Source organism: Oryzias latipes, chromosome 22 (assembly GCF_002234675.1).
Source record: "Oryzias latipes chromosome 22, ASM223467v1".
In the NCBI taxonomy this organism is placed as follows: Eukaryota; Metazoa; Chordata; class Actinopteri; order Beloniformes; family Adrianichthyidae; genus Oryzias; species Oryzias latipes.
In genome coordinates this window covers 13,637,809-13,660,949 of record NC_019880.2, presented here as the reverse complement: position 1 = coordinate 13,660,949, position 23,141 = coordinate 13,637,809, and the positions used below count along the sequence as shown (strand labels likewise).

General features: G+C 38.9%; 1 protein-coding gene across 3 annotated transcripts in view; it reads right to left on the bottom strand.

Moving 5' to 3' along the window:
* Nucleotides 1–536: 536 nt before the first annotated feature.
* The window catches only part of ltbp2 (latent transforming growth factor beta binding protein 2), an 83,215-nt gene continuing 60,610 nt past the window's right edge, over nt 537–23,141 (bottom strand). For 2 of the 3 annotated variants that reach the window (XM_023951596.1, XM_023951597.1), the window contains exons 19-38: nt 20,768–20,887; nt 20,499–20,621; nt 20,222–20,347; nt 19,990–20,115; nt 19,706–19,831; nt 19,412–19,537; nt 18,943–19,068; nt 18,062–18,187; nt 15,640–15,762; nt 14,998–15,105; nt 10,621–10,743; nt 8,869–9,003; nt 7,754–7,951; nt 7,595–7,687; nt 7,297–7,425; nt 6,961–7,101; nt 6,643–6,816; nt 6,272–6,520; nt 5,102–5,251; nt 537–2,502 (exon numbers count right to left, since the gene is read on the bottom strand). In XM_023951596.1, coding sequence (XP_023807364.1) covers nt 2,327–2,502; nt 5,102–5,251; nt 6,272–6,520; nt 6,643–6,816; nt 6,961–7,101; nt 7,297–7,425; nt 7,595–7,687; nt 7,754–7,951; nt 8,869–9,003; nt 10,621–10,743; nt 14,998–15,105; nt 15,640–15,762; nt 18,062–18,187; nt 18,943–19,068; nt 19,412–19,537; nt 19,706–19,831; nt 19,990–20,115; nt 20,222–20,347; nt 20,499–20,621; nt 20,768–20,887 — 2,798 coding nt within the window. In that variant the 3' untranslated portion in view covers nt 537–2,326. The remainder of the gene's footprint in view (nt 2,503–5,101; nt 5,252–6,271; nt 6,521–6,642; nt 6,817–6,960; nt 7,102–7,296; nt 7,426–7,594; nt 7,688–7,753; nt 7,952–8,868; nt 9,004–10,620; nt 10,744–14,997; nt 15,106–15,639; nt 15,763–18,061; nt 18,188–18,942; nt 19,069–19,411; nt 19,538–19,705; nt 19,832–19,989; nt 20,116–20,221; nt 20,348–20,498; nt 20,622–20,767; nt 20,888–23,141) is intronic. The other variant, XM_023951598.1, reaches the window with a different exon arrangement.

Genomic DNA, 23,141 nt, shown 5'->3' with positions numbered 1-23,141 from the left:
ATTATTTTTATCTATAAATATAAAGGCTTTAGGAAGACCGATGAAATATATTTCTCACAATGATTATAATTACTTAATATTTCCCTTTAACTGGATTACAACAAATATTCTTAGTCTAAATTTCTAAATAATACACCAAAATAAACATTTTTTAACTGCAGTGCTTCAAAAGAATGTTATTTTTTTTACATTTGTTTTAACAAGAAATTCTCATAGTCCAATGTTTTTATGTTTTATTTCAATGACTGATTACAGACAAGATGTAAACTAAACATGTAAACAAAACAGCTTTCCAATAAGACATTTATCTTCATTTTTGTTAAAAGTTTGATCTTATGCCTCATGGTTAGACTTGTCTGGGCCAGGCAGTGACTCAACAACACCAGAAAACACATTATTAGAATGATTCTGTTGCTTTTGAATGCTGGTTTATGTCAGAAGTGAATGAATATTGTCTTCCTGCCAGTGTCAATATGCATGAATGCTATGATTATATGCTGCACATGAGAGAAAATAAAGATGATAAACCAAACAAGAATGTTAATACAATTTTAAAATAAATTACATATAGAAAAATATTGTGATGAAGAGACGTTGGAGATCATACATAAATGAATAAAAAAAAGATTCTCAAATAAAAAACAAGATTTAAAATCGTGCTGTCATCCCTCCCTCTTTCAAAAGAGAATCATATATTTTAATGTATATATATATGGTATCATTGTCTGCTCCACAGGGCAGGGTATACACACAGTTCCTATGGTTCAGAGTCCACCTCTCTCCTCTTTTGCAAAAACTTCAGAAAAAAAGACAAAAGGCAAATTTTTACAAACACACATGGGTCTCATTTTTGTGTAAATAAAAATGTTTGTCAAAATATTAGTTGTGCCATATTAAAGGAAGATAACATGTAGCAAAAAATAATACAAAGTTCTGTACAAAACCTTCTGTCTTTACATGCTTGCAGAAAGGCACACTTTGTGATGGGAGATTAAAGTGTTCTGTAGGTGTGTGTCACCACGGCAAATAACCAGTGTCTCCTTTTAGCAGTCAATTTTCGGAGAAAGTCCAATGAAAGAAAATGTCTAATGGAAAACAAACAAAATTGAGCTTCATGAAACTCTAGAAAATATGTTAAAATAAAATGAACAATATGAAATTGAGACATTTTTGGATAATTATGTAAGAGATAATGGCAGAGAAAGTGCACATCAGAAATTAACACAAGCCGTGGAAGCCTTCGCGAAGTTCGTTAATTTCTTATAATGCACATGTCGAAGGCCATTCTTGCAATAAACCATCATCACTTACAAAAGAAATAAATATTGTGTTTTTAGTACTTTATTCTTGGTATTTGTTCGGTTTAGATAGCTTTTTTTCACAAAAAGCTGACTATTTGTTACATGGTGCGGAGTGTTGTCACTGTAACATGACAACGCGCCACTTAACCGCCTGAGCCGGCACTGACCTCAATTGCAGCGGCAAAGAAAAGTTATACGGGTTAAATAAAGGATTGTTTTTGTCCAGATGAATCAAAAGTTTGTTTTAAAGAAGCCAGTGCAGTGATATAGAGCATTTAAGCTATGTAACCGGAACTTCTTTTTTGGTTGTGCAACATCACTGTGGATTATCATTTTTTAATGCACACCCAGCAGCCAATCAGAATCGAGTATTCACTCGGACCATGGTATAACTACAACATAAAATACATTAACAGTCTCCTTTTGAATTTGCACACGCTGAAGCTTGTAATTGAAATATTTTTGTGAAACTCACTGTTTTAATTTTGGTTGATAATTTCCTCATCTTGAAAGTTCAAAATCAGCAGGTTTATGGAAAATTCTGTGGATAAAACACATGGCTAGTTTTGTTTTTCCATTATCTTTCTGTGATAAAAGTACATGTAATCTCTTTCCACATATGCTCTCTGGTCAAATGGTTACAAGAAAAACAAAAATGACTACGTTTGCCCTCTGAAATATTTTCTTAATGTACAGGGGCCTGTCGTTTCAATGAAATAAATAATGTCATTTTACAAAAAGTAGTAAACAGAGATGGGAGAAAATCTGCCTATGAAATTGTCAAGAGTTTACTGAATATAAGAGATCAGTTTGTGAAATCCCTCTAAGGCAAACAGAAAGCTAGTGTGTACTCAAAGCTATGTAATACATTCATTGCACACCTCCTAGACTTCTTGAATGTGAATAAAGAGCAGTTGTGTGTATTATGTTAAAAAATATATATATTCTTGGACGTTTTAGCGGTGCTGTTGCAGGTTTAGTGCCAAAGGGGGTGGGTGGAGGATCTTCGAGGAGAAGTCTCTCTCTCAGTTTTCAGAGTCCCTCGTCTTTGGATCTGGGATTGTTGGGATGCACGTGTGCGGCTTTGCTGAAGCCACAAAACCCGCAAAACAGGTGCATTTGTAGGATCCCTCAGTGTTGGTGCACTGCCCGTTGTGACACAAAGGAACCTTGTCACTGATGTCCTCGCATTCATTTATGTCTGCAAGAGAAGGGGATGAGTCAGTAAAAGTTATAACTGCATCTGGTATGGAGTTGTCTTAAGGCTTTGAAAGGTCAAGAATGCAAAACATTTGTATTTGTGGGTACCAAGCAGAACAAATTAATGCAAAAAACAAGGTTGATAAAAGAGAGCATTTGTAAAATACTGTATCTTCTCTTCAAAATAGTTTATATTAAATGTTTAAAGAAAGACTAAGTCCTTATTATCTAATCCAAAAGTGGATATAATAACTTGCAGAAAAATTATTTTATGTCAAACTGTCAATTTAATAAAATGTCAAAATCTTTTTAACCATAAATCATGACAATTCATTAGACTGACTCAACAATCATGACTTTGGATGCTCAAATATGATAAAGGTCTTGCATATTTTGTCAATACTACTTGAGTTAATAATAGGCAGTATTACAGTTATTATTATTCATATTTCTGAAGCCTGTTGCTATCTCCCAACTAAAGCTGGTTAGACAGCAAAGTATATGAAATAACAAAAGACCAAGGCCCAGTTAAATATGACACATAAAAGAGGTCACAAAAACTGTAGCAATGACAATGCCAAAGAAAATGAGTTTGGCTTCACGTCTTAGTCACGCCTTAAGTCACATGCACCTGTACAGGGATTGACCTTTATGGGTGCTGCGGCTTTTTGGGTTGTCTGGGCGACAGCTGTAGACGGGGAAGAGGGCCTGCATCTTTAGGGGCGCTTAGGTGTTATCTTGTAGTTTTCTTGAGTTTTTTGCAGCCACTTAAACGGATTTCATGGAAATGGAACGTACCATTGTTGTGAGTGTGGTAAGTATATTGTGAAGTTGTCACAAGAATAAAGCAAGTTACATGCACTTATGAAGTATGGGGAATTTTGTCGTAAGGTTCACGTAGGCTCCATAAGGACCACAAACAATTACTGCATGCACGAACTGTGCGCCTAAAAAGTGCCTTACGATACACAAGGGCTCAAACACAAAATACGCTCTGCTTGTCTAATTTCCTAATTTCTAACAGCTAGGTTGCAAACAAGGGACACGCTAGCAGCACATTATTTATTTTCAACAGTACTAATGGAATCTCTACGACCTGACGCTATGCCTGTAGAAAAAAAATGTGTATGAGGCTCACCAAACAATCCTGAACTATATTTCCTGCATGCCTCCTGCATGCCCACTATTTGCCCGCAGACAGCTTATACGGGGAGTCATAAGGGCAGTTGTGACTGAAGTATAAAAGGCAAATTGGTGGCAACCTAATAAGTTCCTCAGGTAAGGAAGAAATCACTCTCCCAGGTGAAGAAGTTTAAGTTTTGTAGCACCTTGTAGACAAAGCTGTCAAATTACTATTGGTATAACAGGAGTAAATGTACTTAATTTCTAGGCTGGCTGGGGAACACCTTAGTGTTCTCCTGGAGGAACTCAAGAGAACATCTGGGCATACCTGCTCTCCACAGCCTGGAAAAGAATTTTAACTGTTCTTCAAAGTAAAAACAGAATATAATCAAAAAGCTGGACCTTTTAAACATTGAAATCAAGGAAATATGACATTTATAGGAGTAATCAGTCATAAAAAATAAAGCAAAATAAAGGTAGGAATCTCTTGCACATTCCCCAAATGGGACATTTCAAATGAAAACAATCACTTTGAAAATGTGAAAGGAAGCTCAGATTTGAAGAAATAAATTTTGTAGCTGCTCTCAGTATTATACTGTGATGGAGAAGCACGTTTAGTTTACACGTCTAAGTGTATCTCCTCCTCTGTAAGTCACTGTTGAATAAAGGTGACTCCTGCAGAAGTGTAATGTCTTTCAGGATTGTAATGCAATACCCTTAGTCAAACATGACGCCATGTTGCGTGTCAGCTGATCACAAATTCAACCTGAAGCTTAAACCGTCCAGAGCTGTCACAGTAAGAACGATGGCAGAAAAAACAGCGCATTAGAAAATGTTTCCTCTTGGCGTTCAGCGTGTTGTTCTTTCCCAGTTTCCAGCTCTGGAGGTCTGATTCTCATTTCAGATTGTTCACTCTTAAATGACCCTCTGTGTGTGTGAGGGGTTGAGTTCTGCTGAGGAGATGCAAGTGGTCATGATTATATAAGGAGGCATGGCATGAGGTTCACAGCTTCCAATTCTCTTCGCAACCAATCTTCGAAATTAGCAAGCCTTGAACCCAATAAGGCCCGTACATAGAACTTTATTACATGTAGACATCCTCACCTTTTTTACATCTAAAAGATGTATCTTATGTAAGACACAGTTGGGTTAGATTCAAGGCTGTCTCACTCAAGCTAGTGAGCAGCTAGGGAATTTGAGACCATCGAGTAATGCAAAATGCTTTTTAAGAAGGGAACTTTTTTCATTAGTTTCACATAACAGCACAAGCTTTTTGCATTTAAAGTTTCTTCCTGAACTTGATGATATACAGCATAAAGGTAATCCAGAACATGCCTAAAAGCGGCCTAAATGTCATGGACAAAGCCTGGTTTGAGAGCAACCTTTCAACCTACAATTAAAAAAAAAAAAAAGAACAAGGGTAAGAGATCACTCTACTGGAAAAAGTAATGACAGTCTGACATGACCAACCAACTTACCAACACAGGCCATCTTGCTTAAGTCAAGTTCGTAGCCGTCAAAGCAGTCACAGGTGTAGCCCTCCTGCACACGTACGCAGCGACCATTTTCACACCCATTTAAGATCCCACATTCCTCCGCTTGCAGACCCTCAAAGGCATTGTGTTGCACTGATTGAACAAAGATATGTGAAAAAAAATTAAAAGGACCGTAATTTAAATTAAAAGTAAAAGTCTTACATATTGTTGATTTCAGTTTATTTGAAACCACCTAAAAAAAGACACTTTCAAAATAAGTTAGCCAGTTTGAACAGTCTCATAGTTTTAGTTGTAAAAATAAAAAAGGCTGAACAAGAATGAACAATGAAAGTTATCAGAAGACACTTAAAAATCACAAGATCTGCTCACAGCTCTGGCAGATTTAGTTTAAAGGGTCTATGCTACAAATTTATTTTACATTTTTACTTTGATTATATATTGTTGACTCAATTAAAATTTTTGTAAATGATGGTGCATTTTTGCAACCTCTTCTTTAAGACTTTCTTGCTAGGTAGATTTAATTGTGTATCTGTTCTTCTATATGGGTAAAATATCACTAACCTACTAGCAGAAACAGAAGACTAATGACTAAAATGACTGAATGTATTATTATTAACTTTAATTGTGGTCTAACTAAGGCAGAGATTGTGCTGATGTTATCGGCCAAAAACAATGTCAAGATCATCAATTACGGAAAAGTGACCAGAATGATACACCGGAGGTGCCTGATGAAAGGACTCCATATCACTTAGACTTGGTCTATATTATAATCTTATAGACTCTATAAGATTCAGTCGTCTCTTTGGTCCAGAAGGTATACAAGAGAAGAAATATGGTAGATGTTGTTATCATGAGCAAACAATTGTGTTATTATGAGAAAAAAGGCAAAAATAAAAGAAAGGTAGGCTGTCTGTGGCTTCCATACTGATTTAGTCATAATTCTAAAAGATTTTCTTTTGCTACAGCCCATCAGTAAACAAGTTCTTGCGTCAAAAACCTCAATGTTTGGGTAACAAAAGCTGAAGTTAGGCAATTCCTTTTTGGGTTATTCATAATAGTTAAAAAGGAGACAGGACATGCGTTCCCAAAAACAGGCTTTCTTTTATGCTTAGAGTGTTGAACAGTCCAATGAGGCAAAATTCTAATACCCACCACTGTAGGGATTCACTGGATGTGGGTGACTCCCCGGTCGCACAACGGGGACACGAACAGGTGGCTGCTGAACGTTGTAGTCATGATCATTAAACAGGGGGACGCTCTCAGAATTTTCATATGTTCCTGCAGGGCCACCGTAGTTACCCCAGTATGGAGGGCCCTCAGGACCATACTCAACTCCTATTTGATCACGAAGACTATCTGAGCCTCCTTCCCAGGGCAAGTTGCACATTGTTGCATAGTCAGCTGTGTGACAGCAGACGGATCCGGGTTACCATCAAAAAATAGGTCAGTATAAAAATTAATTACATTACTGCATATCCCAGGTGTTTCAGACTGTCTGTCTATTTGTACATGCTTCCACTCACCAGAATCTTTCGAGGGGCAAAAGGCACACTGACCGCTCCAGGCAACGCCATGCAGACAGCAACACTCAGTGAAGGTAGTTCTGCGCTCCGAGTGAGGGTCTGCACACATGTTGTCCCCCTCCAGTCGCTGCCAGCAAATATCCTCATGCACATCTTGACCATATTCAATCGTTTCTGGGACAGAAATAAGAAAATATCTTGTGTGTCTTCGTTTAGTTGCTTAAGGTATTTTTTTACAGTTTGTCCTTTAAAAAAGAAAAAGATTTGAACTATCAAAAACAACAAAAAAATAATAAAACACTTGAATGTATCCCGCACCTTCTGTACTGTTGAGACTGATGCAGTGGCGCTGCGAGTCATCCAGGACCAACGGAGGACTGCAGAAACAGTTGAAAGATCCAGCCGTGTTCACACATGCGCCATTCTCACAGGTATTCCCAAACTGACACTCATCAAAGTCTAAACTCACAAGAACAAAAAGAGGCCAAGAGTTAGCAAACGAGACCTTTGAACAGGTGAACTGGTTAAACTTTTCTGTAGTTGTTGCAAACTTGCCCTTGAACAGAATTAACTTTACGGTAAAAACAATGAGGTCATCAAGTTGGCTCTTTGTTCTATAATGTGTTATTTTTTGTTGGCTTGGGTTGCTCTTACCTACACACTCAAACCGGATGTTGTCATAGTAGTAGCCAGAACGACAGAAGCAGGTGTATGTAGAGAAGATATTTGAACACTGTCCGTTCTTACAGATCTCTGATCCGAACATCTCACATTCATCGGCATCTGATGAAGAGATTTGTACAATTGTTATAGAGCAGAGGGGAGGAAAGAATTGTCAATTGTGAAGGCACACGTTCCCTTCATAAGAGAACAACAATTCTAATAAAATTTACAAAACACATGGAAGACAGCAATGCCTGTATACAAAAGTTATTGAAAAAATAGTGTGCACCTATGTAAGGCAGGCCATCTCCATGACTTTGCCTCAATGAATCCGACAACGGTAAAATTCCACTTCCGTGAGGACACAGCTGGTTATAATCGTCTGCAGAAAAATAAAAATGATCATTTAGGGTAAGACTTGCTCAGACCCACAGTAAAGTTTGTGTACCTTTTCCTGGGAGAGGGCAGGTGTGGATCTCACAGTTGTCTCCCCAACCTGCCCCCGCGGTGCAGCAGCACTCCTGCTTAGTGGTGTTGCGAGACAAGACGTTGTTGCAATAGTTTGCGTCATTCAAGTTATAGTAACACTCCTTCCTCTCGTCGGTGAAGGGGATGACTGGATAAATGTGTTCGGGGTCAATCATAGCTGTTGGTGGGCAGAGAAAGCATATTTAGACCTTTTGCCACACATTTTTAGTTCTGAGGCATATGTGTGTTACTAAAAGGATTAGGTCAGGGGGACAGTTTGAACCCAAATAATATGATTAATATCGCAATGGCATAAAATTACATGATAAAGTGTAATAATTCTGCAAAAATAAGCAGTGTAGATCTGGAGGACCTGTCTTCCTCTAATAGGTAAGGCGTTATCATCCTATGGCACTGCTGACCCTGTCCATTCATCCAGGGCCATGGCCTCAGGCCCGTCACCCTTAAGCTGCTGGCTTACTCAAATAGAAACACTGGCGTGTGAGTCAACATCATACCAATCAGCCTCACATGATTGATTCACACACGTCAAAAGCAAACAGTGGAATGTGGCAAAAAGGTACACAGTGGCATAACTGAGGTTTAGTGCCTGGGCAGAACAAAAAACATCCTGGGTAATGGAGCACTGCTCAGCAATGTAAAAATCCTGATATGTGCTTTACAAGCTCAATTTGCAATGGTCTTTTGAGGATTCGCTTGAGTCATCTTAGATGTAAAATTGTAATCAAGTATGTCGGTGTTTGCAATTGCACTTTGGGACCATTTCTGCACAGAAAAACATGGATGCTCTCTGAGCTGTAGCTGCCAATAACTGTAACTAATAATGTTTGAACTGAAACAAATTACTGTAATGCTTAGGGAGGAAAGACATAATTTGCATCAAACCCACCTAACCACCCCACCCTATGAAAGAAAGGAACCAGACAGGTCAAAAGATACTTGTGGCGTAGGCCATATCCTCCTCGTCACCCTTGTTTGGACAATCAGAGGCGCCTCATTAAATCATGGATAACTTCGTCTCCCAATGATGGGATTGTGAATTAAGTCCTGTGACTGCTTATATTGCTCTAGTACCCATGGAGCGGCACCGGTTGGTGATGGGATCAAATTCCTCATTGTCGTTGGGGCAGATGCACAGGAAGCTTCCATCGTAGTTCTCACACAGGGCCTCCCCACACAGAGCCGAGCTCGTCTCACACTCATTCACATCTGAGGAAGGCAAAGGACATGAGGTCAGCAAAGGTCCAGGCCCTGAGAGACCATTGACTTAATGCAGGGATGTCCTTATTTTTGGCAAAGAGGGCCAGATTTGGTGAAGTGAAAATACCATTCGGCCAGCATTTAATGCAAATGAACTATTTAGTAAAGATCTTATTGCAATGGGATACTTCTCATTTCTTCATATAATACAGAAACATATCTAAATAGATTTTAACCAAATTAATGTGAATTTCATATTCAAAGAGGAGAAATAAACTAAAGAAAAAGTCTGTATTGATAAATCATGTAATAAAATGGTTATAGTATAACGGGGTGGGATTATATAAGTTCGCTTCCTTCCACTCACTTTCAAGCAATATTTATTAGTATGTCTAATTATCTTACATTTGATTAGTTACTTTATGAATGTACAACTGATGATTATATTGCTTTGGTGTATTATTTCTACTTAATTGCTTGAAATAAACCATTTCAAATAAAAATTCAAATCAAATCAAAATGTATGGAAAAAACAAAAAAACGTTCATCAACAATAAAACATGTTACATGTAAACCCCTAAATTGAAATTACCGATATGTGAACAGGATAATAAACAAATAGTTATCTTATTCAGAAGTCCAAACTACAGTAATTTTGATCACAAAAACAAATAAATTTGTTCCTCTTGTTTGTCCCTTTGAAGGTCAAGTAGCCACTGGTTGTTGCCACAGGTTTACTGTACAACGTCTAGTGTAATTTAGCCAATAACAATCAAGAAATCACGCACACTTAGAAAGTATTATTGATTTATTACAGGCACCTGTGAGCTGGCAGAAATTTGAATGCAGACTGGATTTTGGGCATGCCTTACTGCTTTTGATTCACTTAAAAAAATGTTTGTATTAAAGTTTAAATTGCTCATACCTAAAAATACTAATACAAATATTTTTTTCTGTGCACAGATAGGCATGACAAAAACACTATAGGGCTTTTAAAAAGAGACAATGCTTCTAAATATTTTTTGCATTGATGCAACATAATAATACCCCACTAATCCCATATAGAAAATAGCATATACTTTTTTAAATTTTTCCTTTCAGCTAAATACAAATTGAGTCACATTTAATTAATCAAAACAACAAAAAATTCATTAAATAAAATAAAGGGTTTTGCTTTAAAAAAATAAATAAATGCATTTTTACATAAAAATTCTGTATTTCTCTTATATATAGTAAATGTCCAAGGATAACATACTTTTGCAGTCCAATGCAAAAACAACAACAGTAGATTACAGGGTCTTTGCTACTGTAACTAATCTTTTGATTGTTTTTTTAAAGATTTTTCATGGCTTTCTGTCTGTGCCTAAAACGTTTTTTCCTGCTTTAATGTAAAAAAGTAACAAAAGTGGATTAGTTAATTTGGACAGAGGCAGTGAAAAAGTGAGATAAAAAGGTTGATTGTTCAAAAGAGCTCCTTCCTGTGTGAAAGATAATTCAAAGATAATTCAAATCAGAATCACAATACTGGATATAACTAATCTTATCCATACTTTCTTTTTAGAGTTTCGTAAAAAAAATCATTGAGTATAGCCATACAGAAACATGCATTAGACCGGGGTTACGCACCAACACATTGTGTCACATCCCCGGCTGGGTTGGTGTATCCTTTGTCACAGTTGCAATGGAAGGAGCTGTTTGTGTTCTCGCAGAAGCCGTGTTCCCCACAGTTGATTTCACTGTCGCACTTATCTGTGATGGGAAAGCACAACAAAAGGTGACCACAGTTCAGGATTTACAGACCCGATCTGCAAAACAGACCTTCAGACTTCATCCCTAAACTCAGTGCTGGTCACTACTGAAAGGACCATTCGTGAGCCGACGTCAAAAGATGGCAGAAAAAAAAGATGACATGCTTTATTACAAGGGCCTTCAAATTCTTTTCTGATTTAATTTAAAATGACCTTCTCTTTGCGTTTTTGTGTTTCAGTGAAGTGTAATGTGGATCTGGAAACCTGCAACCGAGGTTTTTAGTTGTGTCAAAAAGGTGCGAAGCAACAGCTTCCAGATCACAGCCAACATGTGGTGCGCAACCCCAAACGCTCTGCAAGAAGCTGAAACAAAACAGCTTCAAAGTCTGTCATGAAGACAGCCCCCCCCCCTGAATTCTGTCTTCATACATGCTAAAACTAATCACGCTATTCAGGAGGACTGAGAACATTTTGTGGCCCAAAGTGCAGAATAGGACTCAAACCTGGCAAATGTTCAGTACTTCCTTTGCATAGCAGTAAATCACAAAATAGGTTTAATACTCTGCATGTTTTATGTCACTGCAAAAGCAGCTTGTTGACACTGTTAGACCTAGACCCTGTTGCGGCACGACTCATTCCCCCAACAATCACTGTTGAAAAAGCACCATTTGTGAGCAATTTTTCACATATGATTAAGTATTTCTTGGCATCTCCAGTAAAGCAGGATAGCCAAAAGGTCCAAACTACAGGAGAGTGAGGCTGATTATAATTGTATAAAAAACAATCAGTGTTTAATGTGTGCACTTTTGTCACACAAATTTGTTTTTGTGTCAGTTTGACCTGCCACTAGTCTCTGTATTTGTCTGTTTTCTCGCATGTTGCTAAGTCTGTTGAAACAACCCCTGCTAAACAATTTTTTAAATACAGAAAATCTGTTATTGTTCTCCACAATTTTAGTGCTAAAAATCATGAAGCTTATTAGTGCCTGCTATAATTGGATTTTACTGTTAGTTTGTTCAACAAACCTCCACATTAATAAGACATTTGTTTAGAAACCATCTGACCAGAGCTCTCTAACTGATTTAATGCGTCCCTAGAGTGTCTTTTTTTTTAGAATGTCTGTTTTCCAAAGGAAAATAAGATTTTGTATTTTGCAAAAAAAAAAAAAAGATTAATTAAAGACAGCAGTAAATATCATGTTCAGATTTTCCATGAAAAACAATAATTCCTCTGCAGTCATCACCCCCTCACTGAAAAAGCAGGATCACATTGTTTTGATCAGTTTCCTTAGGTTTCACATCCGGCTCAGACAGAACCAAGCTGAGTCATAGAGTTACAAGCACCAGCATCTAAATATGTTTCATTTAGCCTCTGAGCAACCGTAAAGGCTGCATCAGTTGAGAAAAGCCAGAATGTGGGCCAGCAAAACTGCAGCCAATGTGATTTAAAGGCCCTACTCAGCCAGGGCTCTGTCTTCTTCTTCAACCCAGACAACTGCTTTCTCAGGCTTACTGGACGAGCCAGTGTTCCTGTCCCAACTTGGCCATTTCTCTAACATGCCTCTGAGGTCACGAACAGATAATAAAATACAGAGACAGAATCGTCATTGTTGTTAAAACCAGAAGAATTTACAGGAAATGCTGGATAGGACAAAAATAGTTAGAATAGACTTGTGGGCTCAGCTGGCTGCAAGATGAGAATGAGAAGGGTTGAGACATACTGTGCTGAAAAAACCCCCAACCCACTGGATTTACATGCTTTGGATGCAGAGAAGTGCAGTGAAAGCTTGTTTTTTAGGGCTGGACTTGAATCAATTACAGGAAAGTGAAGAGAACACATTTTTCCTTGTGAATATCACTTTGGCTGTATATAGTATATCGTCACAGAAAGGTGAAAAAGTATTATTAGTGAAGGGTTTATTGAACATTTCGTCATGTACATGGAGGCTAAGTGGAGTAAAGATTACTGGAATAGCAGCAGGAGCCAGCTCGGAAGTCTGAGAAAAAGAATCTCCGCTGATAAATGAAATCATTGTCGAGGACGGCATTCCATTGATGTGGAACTGGAACAAAATCGGCTACAATCCTCGTGTTCTGATGAGATGCAATCAAATTACCATCCCTGGGAGGAATGAGAGCATCCAGAACAAAACTATCCTAATAAATCTTGCTGTTGTGTGTATCGTGCTGTGGCAAAACTGCAGTGACAAGATTACATGATCAGCTGTTGAAATCTGTCCCCCCAAGGAGAGGGGTTGGCTCGCTAATCACAGCACCAATTATATGTGGAGGGGGAAAAGAATAGAGCGGAAAATTTAAACAAGAGTTCACATCCACAGGACCCAGGACAGCTTTTCTTAGTCTTTCCATTAAACTATCTGGACACACACAAGGCAGGCATTTGCTCGAAAGAAAAAACCGAAGAAGGTAAGAAGTTCAGCTGTGAGGACAGAAGCTGAGGTTGGGGACTAAATGAGGAACAGTGAGGACCCTTGCGAGGGGTTCGACACTGGTAGCCCAGATACCTACATCTGAATTAAATAGAAAACGTAGTTGTGAAATGGTCACTGTGTCATTTGCTAATTTAAGGCACATGGCAGGGAAAATATAAAAATGGCTGACTGTTGGCTCACCCCACACAGCCCACACTTTCTCATACTTTTTGGGCAAGCCCTAATCTTATTGGATCCATATGCAAAGGTTATTTCACACGCGACCATGTGACAGGAGGTATATGTTCTCAAAGAAGTATGTGTACTTTTATTAGATCTTTAATCTGTTTTTAGGTTAGCAAAGAGGGAATTTCCCTGTCATGTAATGTCTATTCTACTTAAAAAAAAAACTTTCACTTGCACAGCAGCATGAGGTTTTAGACACATGTTAAAATCTTTTCTGTGCATTGCATGGCGCGGAGGTTGGTAAGTGTTACCACAGTCAAGGGGAACACTAACATAATGGCCAATTCAAAGCAAAAACAATGATGTAAAAATACATACATGGGGACATAGGTTTGCATTCATTTATATATAACATATATAAACGAATTTTGTCAGCCACAACATATTCATTTTTTCCCATTTGTGTCATAGCCTCCGAATCTAAACGGGCTCAGTGAGCCGAGCCAACATCAACCGCTGCTCCTTCAAAAGCAGGAGAGTAAAAATAAAACAACGCCCCTCACAGAAACTGCAAATTATGCCGTCTGCTCTCTTCCTAAATATCTGATGATTTTTACAAGCAGACGAAAATGCCCTGAAGTAATTGAGCTCCCTCCTTGGACTTTTATGGAGGTGACGGCAGGATCTCCCACAATTTCCCAATCTGAGGCGAAACAAGTCACTTTTGTGTGTGGCGTTGGGTGGTTAAGGGGAAGAGGGCTAGGCTCTCAGAGGGGATGTGAGTCAGACTGTGACTTCAAATTTTGCAGGACCTAGTGACAACCAGTGTCACAACAAAGCAAAACAACAGACAAAAGGGTAACAATTCCCCTGCCCAAAGATGAGTGCTTTAACTGTGAAACATCAACATATTTGTAGCTCCAAAAGTCATGACTGCATTTAAATCAATATAGGTGAGCAGGTGGTTTAAGTCAGTCTTGTGCAATCAGGAGCAGCAACACACAATCAGGATATGGACACTAGTGTGGTGGGGGTTGGAGGCCCAACCTGCAGCAGCATATTCCTCTCCCTCATCACCATCAACCGCCTATAGATTACAACAAAAACAGTTTCTATGGCCACTAGAGTGTTTGCTTCCCTTAAAAAAAAAAAAACAGATAATAGAAGTGAGGAACACAAACTATTCACATGTCCACATGGTGGCTAATAAACACAAGCACCTTTGATTGCTAGTAAACCCATTATTTCTCTTTTCCACTTCAATCCAACCGCTACTTCAGTGACTGGATCATTTCTTATTTTTACTCATGTTTGCAGTGAAAACAGCTGGATGGCTTAGTTGGCCTTACATGGTTCACTTTTCAGTCTACAGTTGAAATTCCACAACTAACAAGCCAAGCAAGCTATTCAAGGATGCAATATAATTTGCATCCTTGAATAGTTGAGTGCATTTATTACAGTCAAGTAATAAATGTACTTAACATTTAATGGCATAATAATATTTGCCTTGAGGTTCACCTGAAATTTTGAATTGAGTTGTCATTGGCATGTACATAAATAATAACCGGTAACATTTTCTTCAGCATTAAAATGTTTTGAACATAGCCCCTCATCTGTTTTTAGGGTTAAAGCACTCACCCCAATCTTCCTCAAGAATGCCTGACTGACAACTGTAGGAGCCTATGGTATTCTGACAGCGCCATGCGCCACATACTGAGCTTCCAAACTCCTTGCACTCATCCTGGTCTGCAAAAAGAGAGACAAAGGATTAATGGTCAAAAAGATGCTACAGATGCATACATCCATTGACACAAAAAGGAGGTATTTCTTGCTGGGTTCCTTGACTATGGGTATTAGCTGTGCTGCAGAAGTCAGCCAGGAGACCTGTGGTGAGGCTGTCCTCACTAATTGAAACAAGCTACAAAAATAGCCCAACATTTATAAAGACAACCAACAAATATGTAATGTAACTAAACAGAGATGTTCCAAAGGGAGAAACACCTTTTGGTCACAGTACGGCCATTCACACTTTCTTAAGGGAGTGGAGTGGCATTCAGGACTTTGGACACGTAATACAACAACTCTTCAGCCCTTGGGCCAACTTGGACAGCACAGTCAATTTCTCATGCATTATAGATAATCAATCACAGTCAACTGGGCTATTCTGGATAAGCTTAAGCCTTATGAAGCATGACAATGAAACACATACTGGCATCATGCCCGTTTATATTAAGAAAGGACATTTCAGAACAGAGAGAGTAGAGTATCGAGCTTCCTTACCATCACAGTCAGCTGTATCAACACTAAATTTAAAGCCAGCCTCACACAAGCACAGGAAAGAGCCATAAGTGTTGATGCACTGTCCCCGTACGCATACGTTGTCGTTGTTGCATTCGTCCACATCTGAGCTCCATAACAAAAAGAAAACAGAGAAATTAAATCAAGAGAGATAAGAGGGTCAAGACTTGTTAGACACTGACTATCACTGAAGATTTTCATCCACCCCCCATCCTCATCAGCTTCACTGAGAACATTTGAGAATCACAGAAAGGATGTGCAATCAAGTGCTTGTCTGAACATAAGATGCATTGACCATTTGGAGCATGTAATAGTATATCTGCAAACACAAGTCAAATGAGGAAAGATATCTACTTCAACTGGAAACATTTCCGCTGAATGCATGTTTTATTGGCTGCAAATGAGCAAATAATTGCAACATTACTGCATCACAAGTTGTGCAGTGTTGTCAGCGTTCCTGCAATGTGATCTTGTGACCTGGATAAAGGTGGAGAACACGCAGAAAAAGCTTGTCATGGGGAAAAAGCATAGTCTTCACTTGCAAACCTTATGATCAGATGAATCGTGGGAGGTGATGAAACCACCATTCCAAACAAACACAGATAAAGCATACATAAATTTGAGAGACTTAAGGTAAACACAAATTTATTGAAAATTGCTTTGGCAGGTTTCAAAAATTTTTTCAGATTTCAGTCCGAGCATCATTTTGGCGTCACCTGCACAAACCCGTCTTTCATCAACCTTAAAATGCTTCACTTTCCCTTCTCCTTTTTATTGTGGTATATGATCAGAGGGGTCTGGCCTTCACTGTGTCAGCACTGTACATGCCATTGCATACTGCAAGCAAATATATGACAAGCACTGATTTATAGGATAATTAGGGTCAAGTGTTTGTTGTGGCGGGCAGCCAAGGTACCTGATGCACACAAGCAATTTTCTCTGAGAGTGAGGAGCAATTCTATGCTGCTCCAAAGCTGCAGGAGGAGAAGAATATCCATGTTTGGGAATTGACTATGGTACTTCACTGTATGTGAAACCTGCTTTTTGAACACTAAATCTCTCCAGCATTGAACAGGGATAGGACAATATGACCAAACTGCCTCCTATCATCACCGGATATTGCCAGGAAACGTACAGTTTGTGTAATTGTACCTCCCTCTAACAATGACCTGCAAAAATAACACTGATCCAATTCGGACATCCTGTCCAAAACAATTTAATGTATTTTTACAGCAAACACGCCACTCTGTTGGAAATTCTTTTCCTGAGCATTTAGTGCCATTCCTTCTCCTTCCAATGACCAGTAGGTGCGGCTAGAATAACATCAAAATGATGTAAATACTGAGAGAGTTGATGAGACTAGGCTGAGCTGCCTTTAAGAACTAAAGATTACTGAGACAACAATCTGTTTGTACTAAAGAAGAAAAAAACAGAAAACCCCATTGAAGTTTGTTTGAAAAGAAATTAGAAGGAACCAGGTGTAGTTTACCATATAACCACTAGGGGATTGTTACACAAACACGACAATTCCCCTTTACAACAAAACTAAACACATTTCTGGGTTGAATTGAAAAATGTGGACAAGAGGAAAGCTCCAGGAATAGGAGCCCTCTGAGTTCAGACAATCTCCTTCTTCCCAGATCCCCACATAAGGACAAATAGTCGCTGGATTGCCAACATGGAAATGTTAGTTAAAGCACTGTCAGGTATGAATCCTTTTAGACATGTTTCTAGTTATGTAATCCTAAAAACACTTCTACAAAACTTTTCATCAACCAACTCAAGACCTGATAGGCAGGAGCAGCTAAAAGAGCCAATGGAGTTTGTGCATCAGGCTCCAAGAAACAGGCTGGTGTCCCGACATTTGTTCACATCTGGGTAAAAACATTATTATTGTGGCATATACACACAGTAAAATATCTAAAAAATACTTCCATCCAATTTAAATAACAACTGAGAATACAGTGTTCCCTCGATTATGGTGGGGGATACGTTCTGAAAATTCACTTTATACTCTTTTATCAGACAGATATAAACAATTTCACAATTCTCTCCAGTTAGACTCCTAAAGCTTTAACCTTTGCAGAAAAAAGTATATCTGATTTTGATAGAAGATTTATTTATGTACATTTAGAAAGCTAAATGCAGTCTGTACAGGACACCCGGCAAGGAGGTTGTTGATTGATAAGATCAATACCCAATCAGAACGCAGTGCGCTGTTAAACAAAAAGAAAAAAGAAAAAAGAAATGCAAAACTGCAAGACAACGTTTTTTTTTTTTTTTACGAAAAAGCGAGTGGGTAAAGGTTGAACTGCAATAGGGACAACTGTTAAAATTTAATGCAGACTGCATTTTTTTAGAAATCTAACATTTGAGCGACAGCGAGCCATTCACTCAGCTGTACCTTCACATGAGAGGCCATTGGGTGCCACTGTGAAGCCCGGAGCACAGGTCATGCAGGAAAAGGAGCCTTCTGTGTTGGTACAGACACCTGTTGGGCAAACGTCTGGAGTTTGGCACTCGTTTATGTCTGAAAAAAAGACGGAAAAAGTTAGCTGTAGGTCATCATCTGAAGCAAAGAACTTCTAAAGGAGCTGTTTTTGGGTAATTTCTTTGACTCGTCTCTCAAATAATATCATCAACTATGACTCATTTTATCTAAAAAACAGTAAGTAAAGGCGTCCTTATTAAATCTCACTGACAGTTTCTTATTAAAAGGGGATGAGAGATAAGTATGTGGGATGATCATCAAAAACACAACATCACACTAATTCAGGTGGTGTCTAATTACTGTGTCCACAAACAGACACGCCCCTGCTAATATGTGGAAGCTCCTTGAAATTTTTTTTTTTTTAAATATATCCTCAGGGTCAACAAAGCTTGCCAGTTCCTGCAAATGACGGGGAGGGGAAGTAACTGACTTCATTTCAAATCAAACCCCTAATATTTTTCATGGCATCCGATGATCCATTAAAATCCTATCAGGGATTGACTTGGACTTGGTTTTGTAAAAAATATTACCCAGCATAAAGGTCCATGTTATCGAGAACATAATCCTCCTGGGCAAAATATAATCAAAATTAGACAAAAGAATAAATAACTAATGAGTTATGTTTGATTTTATTTCAATAAATCATGACTATTCCTCTCTACTGATGTAACAGATCTGAAACCAATGTGAAGAACATTTAAGGGATGATATGTTTTTCATTTATCTTGAACTCCAGAACTTACAACAATAGGTTTGAGGGCAATTTTCTAAACATGTCAACAACCAGATCACACCTTGACAAGTGTGGCCATCTTCAGACGGCTGAAAGCCAGTTTGACAGCTCCGGCAGGTGTAGGATCCTTGGGTGTTCAAGCACATCTGGCCTGGACACACGCTGGACCCCAGGCACTCATTCACATCTGAAAAACATACACATGGACCCATGAGAGCACAAACCATGGCTTCAAATAAACAGATTTCCCCAATTATAATGTGTGGTCCGTAAAAAATGAGAAATGTCAACACCCCAGTGTTTTCAACCACACTATAAGAAAGCTTTTTGTCTGACATCAGATAAAATGATAAAACTGGATGATTTTTTTCCCCTCATCTTGACAATTTCTTCATATTTGAATAAAGAAATAGTACTGCCATGAGATTGCAAAATAATTATTACCTACTGTTAAACAGATGTGGCAAATATTGCGATGGAAGAGTTCATAGAAACGTTTAAAACAACAGGATGCTGCACAAAATCCTCACCATTGCATTGCTGTCCATCCTCAGAGACTCTGAAACCAGGCTGACAGACGACACACATGTACGAACCCTCGGTGTTTGTACAAGTCCCTTTGGGGCATGTAGTGGGAAGCGCACATTCGTCAATATCTGTTAAAAATGAGATTCACAGACCAAAAAAAGACTTCAAAATGGAGTAACTTTGTAGCCAAATCATCATAAACGAAAGGAATTATTTCCACCTACAAGCTTGTTCCTGTTATTTCAAATTAGCATGTGTGATCTGCGTTTAAAATAAAACATGTCAAGGAGTCAAACCTTTGCAGAATTCCCCGTCATGCGAAACTCTGTACCCAGCGGGGCAGTGCTCACAGGAGTACGAGCCCTCAGAGTTTAGGCAGATTCCATTGGCGCATGTAGAAATGGACTGGCACTCATCGATGTCTGAGTAATAACACACATGCATTGACGTAAGAAAGAAGTAAAGGGAATCCTGTTGCGCAACACAGGCAGTTCCATAGTGCGCTGGCAAAATGTGTTAAGTCTTTAACAGCCCTAATGGGTTCCACTCAGTGAGAAGCACAGCTGGGAATTGAATTTACCTTCACAGCTCTGCTGGTCCAGAGACACTCTGTAGCCAGCCGTACATCTGGTGCAAATGAAGGATCCTTCTGTGTTGGCACACACCCCACCCAGACACATGTCACCCCGGGCACATTCATCAATATCTGGAAGGATAAAAAACAAAAGAATTTACCCAAAAGTCATCCCCATCTACTAGAATTACCTTCATACCGGTGATTAATATACATCATTCTACAGTTATTTTCTTGCCTTCACATCTAAGTCCGTCAGCAGATGGTCCAAATCCGGGTCTGCAGTTCTGGCAAGTGTAGGAACCTGCTGTGTTGATGCAAATTCCCACAGGGCAGGCATTACCAGTTGCGCACTCGTTGACATCTAGCAAAAAAAAAAAAATAATAATTTGGAGACATTATGCTGCCGTTGGGAAAAGTCCAGGAGTGTGTGTGTATGTATGCGGATGGGGGGGGGGGGGGGGGGGGGGGTTGTATGAGTTACACCCAACCACACTAAATAATCCTTCACAGACCTTCACAGGATTTTCTGTCTGGGGTGACTTGGTAACCATGGTTACAGGTGCATTCATGGGTACCGTCCAGATTGACACAAAGGCCGTGGTTGCAAACTTCCGGCAGTACACATTCCTCCACATCTGGAGGAAAGATATAGACGAGGAAAAAAAAGACGGGCCTCAGAAAAGAAAGACAACCGCAAACTCTTTATGGCTCTTTTACATGGTACTGCAAAGTTTCTGTAGTCGTTTTTGGGAGGCTGGCAGACTTTCTGACTGACAGTTACCTTGACAAACGTTGTCTGGTGAGAGTTTGTAGCCATGAAAACAGTTGCACCGATAGGAGCCCTGTGTGTTGACACACCTACCCCGCCCGCACACTGTCTGGTTCAAGCATTCGTTTACATCTGAAAACAACAAAAAAAGAATCATCACACAACAAATGGGGAAATTCAAAACATTTGTGTTTTTCCTTGTTTCGAGACAAGTTTATGATAACAAAACATTTCGAGAAATGCAAACCAGGTGCATCTCTGTTTAAGACGGATAAAAAATTCAGCAAAGCACTAACACATTACGAACAAAGATGGATTATTTTTTATTCCGATTTGACAAAAAAAAAAAACAACAACAAACAAACACGTCAATTTTCCATAACACAAACATGTCAATTTTCCATATTTTGCTATTGTCCTTTCTGTTTTGTTACTATGATTTTAATTTCTACTGGATTTGGATAGAAAACTCTTTCATAAAATAGATTTCATTGAATCTGGGCTCGCTTTAAATGGAGTGCAGAAAAACAGTTAAAGGATAATAACTCACAGTAACAGAAGTGATTCAATTCCATCCACACTCTCACCTCATTCATAAAAGTTTTGCACTACTTGCATCAGAGGCTGTATCTTCTGTTTTGTCATTCAGAAATGCCTGCAGTAAATTTAATAGTGGAATTTGTCAGCTTTTACTAGCATTTTTTGGGGTCAGGTTGTGGTCTAAAACAATGTTTAAAAGGGAAGAGAATCAAACAAAAGGAAGGAAAAACAAATGAGGTGTAAAGAAGATGCTCATGAGATAGAAATCCTGGAGCGCATAGAGCCGTGGAGTCAAAAAAAAGTCACAAACAGGGTTTTGTGTGTCTAACCACGAGCAGTGCCAGACATCTGTCAGAGCAGCCCGGTACCGATAAGCTCTAACAGGAAAAACACGCTGCTTTCTACATAACACCAACGTTTATCCTTGATATGGCCAATTGGGCCACAACTGCTACTCTTTAAATTAAATTGGCTGAAATAAATTTTGTAAACTCAGCATTTAGTGTTTTATGGGGCTCCAGCAGAGCTACAGACAAAAACGATGGCACCGTTTGTCATGTATGAACAAACCATCAGAGAAAAATTATTTACTTCCAATTTTACACCTCGTTTACAATTTCCTGTCTTATAAAAATGAAGAGATTAAAAATGAAATAAATTGTACTATGTTGGTTGCCGGGCATCATTTAACTTTAAACAAATACATCTGGTTTTGGTTTTTTTTCCAAGTCTCTAGGAAAGTAGAAAAAATGAAACAAATGCATGTGAAGATCTTTATTTTCAGTCAGTTCTTTGATGCTAACATTTTTGGAAAAGTGGCTCCAAGTTTCCCAAAAAATTCAAAAGATCCGCAGGGGAGAGGGGATGTGGTAAGTAAGAGCAGCCAGCTTGTTATGTTAGAAAGGTCACTTACTGGTGGGGGCTTTTTGTGTGTCAACCCAAACATAACATGCACTAAGGGCTGTCAGCAACTGTTTCTCCAGACTAAGTATCACCTGTAAATTAAACCAAGGGAAACATTTTGGGTAAGTGAAGAAACTTGTTTATGAGTCATGACCTCTTTCCAGCGGGGAACTGACCCTCGACTCCTCTCAAACAATGTTTCAAACTCTACAACTTTCTCACTATATTTAGCAACTTTCCAGACCCCCTTGGTGACTTATCCTCTTAAAAGCGTCTGGAGGCTAAAATTTGAAGGTATGTATTGTTCTGCTATTACTGTCTTCACAGAGCAAGAGTGGATGATCCTGTGAAGCTCCAGCCACCCCAAATCTGTCTGGAAAGGTTGGTGTGATAGTTAACTCTTGGGAGCTAGAGTGGAGAGTAGAGAAATGTACTCTATAATATTATTTATTATATTGTTCATGCTCTCTCCTTCAAAATATTTATCCATTCATCTCCTAAACCCACTTAATCCCCTTTGGAGTCACAGGGTTGTGGAGCCTCACCCAGGCACTGTTAGTTGAAGGTGGGATACAGTCAGGACATGTGTGTGGCTGGCAGGGCAACACACACACACACACACACCTATAGGCAATGCAGGGAGACCAGGTCACCTACGAAGCATGCTTTTGGACAGTGAGAGGAAGCCTGGAGAAAATCATGCATGCATGAGGAGAACATGCAAACTCCACACAGAAAGAACCAAGCTGGGATTTGAACCAGAGCCTTCTCTCTGTGGGGCAAGAGCGTTAACCGCTGCACCACCATGAAGCCCCTTCTCTAGAGAAATGGAAAAAACAAATCACCAAAAAGAAAACAAAAAAAGTAACTCTTCCAAAGTGTATCTCTTGCATCACTTCATCAATTCCAAGCCAGGAGATAAAATAGAAGGATGTATTTGTTG